This window comes from Plecotus auritus (genome assembly GCF_963455305.1).
Source record: "Plecotus auritus genome assembly, chromosome: 9".
Taxonomy (NCBI): Eukaryota; Metazoa; Chordata; class Mammalia; order Chiroptera; family Vespertilionidae; genus Plecotus; species Plecotus auritus.
Window position 1 is genome coordinate 7,233,245 of NC_137783.1, and position 8,793 is coordinate 7,242,037.

Consider the following 8,793-nt stretch of genomic DNA (forward strand, 5'->3'; position numbering starts at 1 on the left):
TGGTCCAGTCTGCCTCCCCCCACCTGCTTGCAGATGACTCAGGGATCCTGAGTTGGGTGGGGCTTGCTCTGGGTGCCTGGGATAGTGACTGTCTGTGGGATTTTGCACCAGGTGTCCTGATTCGCAGGCCTGGGAACATTAGTGGTTCCCCTCGGACCTCTTCAAGCTGCCTCTTCCTCATTCCAGCTCCCTCCTATAAGGCCCTGGCTGGGGATGGGCCCAGCCTCTCCCGGAGACTTTGCCTGATCCGGGGCCCGCTGGCTTAGATTCTGGCCTTAGACATTTTGTTAGCCATGGAGTGATGAGCTTAAGTGAAGTAACCAGTGGGCACCTCATTTAAAAACATTAAAACAGGTGGAAAGCAGTGTCTTTGGGTGATGCACACACTTGATACATGTCCTTCGGGTGAGCCAATGTTCTCCCACACCACCTGAAAATTCATCCTTCCCAGAAGCTACCATGAGGCCCTGGTTCTGTCAGGACAGGGCAGTTTGCTGTGCCCGTGGGAGCTCTGGACAAGTGTGCTCACCGGGAGGAAGGGGAACGTGCAGGGAAGACCACATTGGGGGGATGTGGCGGTCACTCCCAACATCCACGAAGAATGCTGCTTAGTTCGAGGGCAGTGTTCCCTCCCACACTCACCTGACCATTAGCAGCACTCATGCCGTAGAGATGAGCTTTTACAGTTCATTCGGCAAAGAGAGTTCCCTGCAGTGTGAGCTGGGTCATATTTGTGACTTAGAAACTTTTCTTTGCTGAATGAACCCCTGAGAAATCCTCCCCGAGGAGGCATGTGGAAACGTGTTTATTTAACTTTTCTGAATTTGAACCCTGAGTTTTTACAAAATAAAGGACTATTGAGTTGAGCAGCATAAGAATGTTTTGGTCAGCTGGAAAATATCACCACTGATCATACACATTTCACTCTTAATCCAAATATTGGAATCGCATATGGAATCTTTTTCTCCAGACTTATTGACATATAATTGACATTGTATAACCATAACATGTACAATGTGTTGATTTGATATATTTCTATATTGCAAAATGATTCCCAGCATAGCACTAGTTAACACCATCATATGACTACCATTGATTTCTTTTTGTGGTGAGAACAATTCAGATCTACACTCTTAGCAACTTTCAAGTATATAGTAAGTATTAGTAACGAAAGTCACTAAATTGACTAAGTCTAATGCTGTCCATTAGATCCCTAGAATTTTTTGTCTTATAGCTATAAGTTTGTACTCTTTGACCAACACCTTGAGCATCTTGATTATGGCAAGGTCTATAGCAGCAAAAACGTTGTAAACACCTAAATATCCATCAACACTGCTTTGTTCCTGTGAGTTCAGACATGTGTCTGGAGATACGCAGGGAAAGGACAAGTGTGACCTCCGGGAAGGACCGAGATCCAGGGTGGAGGTCAGAGGGAGACTTCAGGCTCATCTCATGTCTATAAAACATGAGAATGTGTCACTAAAAATAACTTGAGCCTGACTGGTGTGGCTCAGTGGTTGAGCATTGACCTATGAACCAGGAGGTCACGGTTCGATTCCCAGTCAAGGCACATGCCCTGATTGTGGGCTCGATCCCCAGTGTGGGGCCTGCAGGAGTCAGCCAATCAATGATTCTCTATCATTGATGTTTCTATCTCTCTCCCCCTCTCCCTTCCTCTCTGAAATCAATAAAATAAAATAAAATAAAAAGAACTTGAAAAGAACGGAATATAGAGAAAGCACGGAGCTCCTACAATACACTTGTCTTCCCATATTTATCACGTAGGGAGGGCGTAGGGAGGGCTGAAATCCAATGCTGGGCCCCTCTGGCAGTAGGCCAGGCTGGGTTTGGCGGCTGCTTTGTGCCCTCTGGCTGGCATCCCAATCATGGTGGGGAGGTAGGGAGCCAGGGACCCGTAGACCCACCGCCTAGAAGCGAGCTGTGGGACAGTGGTGCTCACGCTGAGTATGCATCGGAATAACCCGCAGTGCTTGTGATGTTTTCATTTTCCCAGGTCTCACTGTCAGCGATTCTGATTTCATAGGTCTGCCTTGTGCTCCAATCTGCATTTTTTTAATAAGCTCTAGAATTGATGCCGACGAAGGTGATCTTGGAGCCCCAGTGGGATGAGGAGAATATACTCTGTGTTATTCCCCCTCTGCAGAGACACTGCTCAGGATGTCTTCAAGGATGAAAGCGGGGGCTGTTTCCCTGGTGACCAAGCCCCACTTGTTAAGAGAAAAGACAGGGAGGACACACCTTCCTAGACATTTGAACTGCCAAACTGCCATCCCCGGATGTCGTGTGGAAAAATATCACAAGGACCATTCCAGTTTTACATTTTGTTAAAAAAATAAACAGAGAAGGGTCCTAGCTCACGAGATGGTAACGCCAGAGTGCACTTGCATGATTCAGAGGTGGAAATAAAGAGCTGTGGTTGGGGCTCATCACTGTGTTTTGTCAGGAGGCACATATCATGGAAACCCAAATGAGGGGCGTCTGCACGGCCCAGGTTTCTATCTAAATGTGACTACAAAGAGCCCTTCACTGCTTCACGCCATGATGCAAATGCAAGGTGATTTTTACCATCCATAAGAGCCATTTCCAGTTGATAATGAAACAGGATTGGAACCAAAATAGGAAAGCAAATTGCCTGCCTTTGGAAAGGAAAGTCATAGAAATGGCTTTCGAGTGTTTTGTTTCAGTTTATTTATTTATTTGTTCATTTATTTATATTTTCTACTCTTAATAGACTAAGCTGAGATATGCCATCCATGTTTCTCATGTCTGACTATGGATAAGATTCCAATCAAAAGTTAAAAAATTGAATGTGCTAAGATCATGAATTGAGTTGATTGGTCAAGACTTGTGTCTCTTAGTGTTGTTGTTGTTCTGTATAGGGTGTCACCAGAGACGGTGACCTGCTGCTGGGTCCTGGGTCTTCAGAAATGCAATGAGGTCCAGAAATGTGTGCAATGAGGCTGCCTGTGGCCAGAGGCCCTAGATAGACCAAGGTTAGGGACTAGGGATACCCTAGAACCTAGGGGGTGAGGGGGGAGCAACTCAGCCAGCCTGGGTCTCCCTTCAACCCTCTATAGTGCCATCAAAACGAGCCACACTGTCAGCATCACTCATGGGCATCACAGTTGGGATATTAATAAAGGCATGCATTTCAAAATTAAACTAAACCATCAGAGAGGAGGAGAAAGGAGTTGTACCATGCATCAGTCTTGCCTAATTACTCCACCCCAGGGTCTGACAGGGATGCAGGGCTCACTGGGAGCCCTCCCCCGGGAAGAGGAGGAGGCGGGGAAAGTGGGGAGATGGATTCCTGACACAAAGCTTCAGCCTGTAGAACATTTTGATTATGAGAAAACTTACTTTTCATTCATTTCCTGCCACCTGAACATTCGTAGAGATTCATAATGGGCCCTAAATTGTAGTGTATGTTTACATAAACATAGGAAGGGGGACACATTTAAATGACATGTGAAAATGTTGATATGGTTGAGTAGAAAATTTTATGAATGTGTTAATGACTCTTGTGAATTAAAATGAATATGATCTAAAAGGGTAAACACAATTCTAATTTGCTAAGGCAATTAGTAAATTTCCCAGTGATCATTAATGCCTTCCTTCCATAGCAGGTGGCGGTAGTAGCATTTATCATGGTCATACATCACCGTGATTTATGTAGACTCCCCTCTTACTCTCTAAAGTGCAAATTTCCAGGCAGTAATGTTTCGTGGTTGTTGTTTTTGGTCCTTGATTCTTTCCATAATATCTCACCCTGGGCTTTGCCCGCCTGCTAAACAATATAAAATGAAGGAAAGCATTTAGACTGAAGAGCAGTAAATTCTTCTCACCACAGATGATCTTCTGGAGCAACATTCAAGTGGAAGGGTTGGGAACTGCAACCCTGAAACCCTCGTGACCAGAGGCAGTGACATAAGGCAGGAAAGAGGATTATCCAAGACTAGCCACCACTACTATGTGTCAGCTATGTGCTATGTGCATTTCCTTCACTGTGTCCATATTGGATCTTCTCAACATCCCCCAGAAGTGGGTATTTTTACGAATTTCATATATTTTCCAAAACGGGGGTTCTTCCGGTATAAATCATTTGCCCAGCGCTCACACTGAGTGATGGCGGAGCCGCCATACCAGCTCAGAGCTGTGCGCTGTGCTTATTGGGCTTTGGAACCAGTGACCTCTGTCTGGCGATCACCTTGGGCTTTCTTAAAGCATCATCTTTTTCCATTTGCCCCGTTGCTCTTCCAGGAAGCGATGAGAAGACAACCTGGTAAATGCAAGGTTTTGAAATACAACTCTGGGGCTCAGAGGTCTGAAGAGAGCTGACTGTGACGGCTGGTAGCACTTTCGAGCAGAGGACGTCGTGAACTTTAAGAGTGCTGAATTGGTGGTGTAAGGCACTGGGTTCTCAACCAGGGGTGATTTTGTCCCCGACCCCCACCCCCAGGGCATATTGGGCAAATTTTAGAAGCATTTTTGGCTGTCACAGTTGAGTGTGTGTACTCCTGGCATCTGGAGGGTAGAGGCCAGGGATGCTGCTCAACATTCTACAATGCGCAGGACAGCCCCACATGGCACAGAATTGTCCTGCCCCAAATGTTACTAGTGCCAAGGGTGAGAAACCCTGGGATGAGGAGTTGCTATATTGCTTATATCTTTGGAAGCTAGTTTTTTTTTTTTTTGGGGGGGGGTGGCTTTAGCTAAATTGATTATAACTCAGGGCGTGTGGGTTTAGAATAGATACAGGCATATGAAACTGGTCAATTTTGTTCCAGTGTTGACTTTTCCTCCGGTATGAGTGAATCACTTCAATGTGGAGGGTGGACTGATCTTACTTCTTTCTGTCCTTACGGAGATATCTGCACCCAGAAGACAAAGTACAAGGGCTGAGAAGCTCCACCCTCTGGAAAAAGGACATAAGACGTGAAGGGGTGAGACCGCTTCAGAGGAATGTCATGTCAGAAACATCTACACCTGTAGAGGATTTTTATTTATTTGAGCCAAACTCATGATAATTGCTGGGAAGCAAAATCTCAACAGATTGAGAAAATGCTCCAGAGAAAGGCAGTTTATTTTTACATTAGCATCAAAGGAGAAGGTGTAAGGAGGGTTACATGAAATCCACTGGTGGTAGATTAGGGAGGGGGGAGAAAGTAAAGCAGGAAACCTCCGGGATTGGATAAAGAATAAAATGGAGAGACACACACTTTGTTTCCATGGGTGGGTGTAAGGCAGTTAAGAATGAACATTTACAGCACATAGAGATGGTATTTGGGGAACAAGATAACAATGAGGGATTCTGGGGTCAAGCACTCTGGTGCGGTGGGTGGGCCCTCTGGGGTCTCGAAGAAGAGATTAATATTCCAAAGATATGTTATCTCAGCTGCAAAAAGACAATAGAAGAGCTTGTACAAGAGAAAGATGGACCCTTGTAAAGGAAGCTACAGGCCTAGGCTATGACTACCCTCCATAATCCACTTTTACTTAGGAATTTTTATGTTCAGACCATCCAATGTGGCTACTTTCAGTCTCTGCAGGCCTCCCCTGAGCTTATCAGGTTACAAAGACTCCTTCCCCACCCTCCACCCGCAAGGTGGTCCAAGTTAACTTTCATTTCAATGACGACTTAATGCTACTAAAGATTTCATGTAACTTTTAAGCTTCTCAAATGTTTGTTACTTTTGTTATCCTGGTGAAAATCCTGCAATTACTAATATATATATATATATATATATATATATATATATATATATATATATATATATATATATATATATATTATTTTTGCCTCCTAAAAATGAGGTGAGAAGCCCTGAGGGTGTTCATATTAGGAGGGAGAGAGTAGGGTCCCAGTCCAGTAACTTACATTCTGTACTGGGAGAGTCAGACAGAGAAGGGAAAGGGAATTGTGGCTGAGAAAACAAGAGTGGAAAAGGGTGCAGTGGGGGCCAGGCATTGAAGTGTGCCTGGGGAGTGACACTGGCATGAGGGCTGTATTCTCTGACCCTCCAAGCCCCAGAGACCCTGGTGGGTTGGCCTCCACTCCACCCTACTGCCCTCTAGATGGCAGCCCCAGCCCAGAAAGCAGGCGGCGAGGCAGCTCTTTGAACCAGGCCGGTCCCTTTTCTGAATGCCTGGGACCCACAGAGGGTCGGAACTCCCCCCTTCCCCTCATCCACAGCTCCACAGCTCCCAGCAGCAAGGCCCGCGGGAGCTGTCCGCGGTGCTGAGCCCTGTCTTTGGCTGGGCCCTATCCGCAATGCAGGCTAAGGGCTCAGTGGGTCCTGGGGTGGGCGAGGGCCGAAGGTCTGCAGCCAGCTCCAGGCTCTACATTTTAAATCCCCGCCGGGACCCCCTACGCTACTCCCTTAACCCCAGCCAGGACTCTACGCAGGATCCAGCGCTTAAGGACGGGCCCCTCATCTTTCTCCCACATCCCGTGGTGTATCTCAACCCCCACCCCACTTCTTCCTTCGCTCCCTCCTTATTGAAACCGCACCAGGCCATCCCGAGAGAACTGGCTCCACGCTCCCCTTGTCCGCCCCACCCTTCTCCAGAGCGGGACTCTCCTAGGGCGCAGCAAGCTCCCGCCCAGGTGTGTCCACCCTTCCTCCCGTTTCTGTTTCCATCCTCCCGACGCTCGCCCTTCTCTCTAGTTGTCTAAGCACCGAGCCTGAAGGTTTCGCTCCGCCCCTGTTTTCCATACAAGGGAGCGCTGGGGTGGGGGCGGGGCAGAAGGGAGGCGCTCGCTCCCAGTCCCCCTCAAAAGCTGCGAGCCCACTGGCAACTCCTGAATCTGCTCAGCTCCCGCAGAGAAGCAGAAAAGCGAGAAGCCTGCACCGCAGTCGTGGGCGTTGGGCTCCAGGGGACAGATTCTATCCCTCCCTCCCTGGAGCGCTTTCCCGCCCGCCAAGCCGCACTCACCAGGTAGGACCATGCTCCTGGGTCTCTCCTGCGCGCATTGCCAGAGCCCTACATGGACTAGAAGGCATTTAAAGAACCTGTGCACGTAGGACCACGCATAGGTTTATTTTTGCAGAGGTGGGATGACGGCGCTTTTAATTATTACTTACTTTGGCCAGTTATTCCAAAGGGGGGTTTAGGTAATTGGGGAAGGGAGTGGTTGGGGAGGAGGGGGCGGATAGAGAATGGGAAGCGAGGCACTTTGATTCTCTTTGTACAGGTGGCCATGGCCTCACTGCCGACGCAGGACCCCTTGGTTCCTGACTTATCTTCTGGACTTCCCCCAGCGGCCTCCGCTCCGGGCAACCAGAGTGCAGAGGCCTCGGCGGGCAATGGGTCAGCAGCTGGCGCAGGCGCTCAGGCCGCCACGCCCTTCCAGAGCCTGCAGCTGGTGCACCAGCTGAAGGGGCTGATCGTGCTGCTCTACAGCCTCGTGGTCGTCGTGGGGCTGGCGGGCAACTGCTTGCTGGTGCTGGTGATCGCGCGGGTGCGCCGGCTGCACAACGTGACCAACTTCCTCATCGGCAACCTGGCCCTGTCCGACGTGCTCATGTGCACCGCCTGCGTGCCGCTCACGCTGGCCTACGCCTTCGAGCCGCGCGGCTGGGTGTTCGGCGGCGGCCTGTGCCACCTGGTCTTCTTCCTGCAGCCCGTCACCGTCTACGTGTCCGTGTTCACGCTCACCACCATCGCGGTGGACCGCTACGTCGTGCTGGTGCATCCGCTTCGCCGGCGCATCTCGCTGCGCTTCAGCGCCTACGCGGTGCTGGCCATCTGGGCGCTGTCCGCGGTGCTGGCGGTGCCCGCGGCCTTGCACACCTATCATGTCGAGCTCAAGCCGCACCGCGTGCGCCTCTGCGAGGAGTTCTGGGGGTCCCAGGAGCGCCAGCGCCAGCTCTATGCTTGGGGACTGCTGCTCGTCACCTACCTGCTTCCCCTGCTGGTCATCCTCCTGTCCTACGTCCGAGTGTCCGTGAAGCTCCGAAACCGCGTGGTGCCGGGCTGCGTGACCCAGAGCCAGGCCGACTGGGACCGCGCGCGGCGCCGCCGCACCTTCTGCCTCCTGGTGGTGGTGGTGGTTGTGTTCGCCATCTGCTGGCTGCCGCTGCACGTCTTCAACCTGCTGCGGGACCTCGACCCGCGCGCCATCGACCCGGACGCCTTCGGGTTAGTGCAGCTGCTCTGCCACTGGCTCGCCATGAGCTCCGTCTGCTACAACCCCTTCATCTACGCGTGGCTGCACGACAGCTTCCGCGAGGAGCTGCGCAAGCTGCTGCTTGCCTGGCCGCGCAAGATCGCGCCGCAAGGCCAGAGCATGACAGTCAGCGTGGTCATCTGAGGCCACTGCGCCGGGCCTGGGCTGGGGAGCTCCACGGCCACTGGTCTCTGAGGGTGTCCACCGAGGCTGGGCTGGAGGGCTTGTTCCCAGGACCAGAGCTAAGCCAAGACGGGCCAGACTCCCAGCCCAGCGGCGCCCTTGTCCCGCAGCCTTGCCTGGTCCTCGAGTCTTTGGAAAGCGTTAAGTGGGCTTTGGGGCAAGTGCTTTGCCTCGAGGAGGAGGCCCCGGGAGAGGAAAAGGGTTTATTATTTTTCTCTTTATGCTTTAAAGGCCAAACCAAGCTCTTCGGCTTTAAAACCGTGTTTCCGAACCGTGGCAGCCTCCCATGCCTTGCCTTCCGTTTGCTCAATGGTGAGATGAGAAGGAACAATGGGGGTAGGAGTTAAAGTGACTGCGTAGGAGTCTGGCAAAGCTCTTTGGTTTGCCTTTTAAAATGGATGCAATTTTTGAGGCTGAGA

General features: G+C 50.5%; 1 protein-coding gene across 1 annotated transcript; it reads left to right on the forward strand.

Moving 5' to 3' along the window:
- Window positions 1-6,868: 6,868 nt before the first annotated feature.
- Window positions 6,869-8,335, forward strand: PRLHR (prolactin releasing hormone receptor; the record flags this gene model as incomplete). The annotated part of the gene is made up of 2 exons (XM_080640160.1): window positions 6,869-6,960; window positions 7,217-8,335. The coding sequence occupies exon 2, from the start codon at window positions 7,223-7,225 to the stop codon at window positions 8,333-8,335; it is 1,113 nt and encodes a 370-aa protein (XP_080496286.1). The 5' UTR covers window positions 6,869-6,960; window positions 7,217-7,222.
- Between the last annotated feature and the right edge of the window lie 458 nt (window positions 8,336-8,793).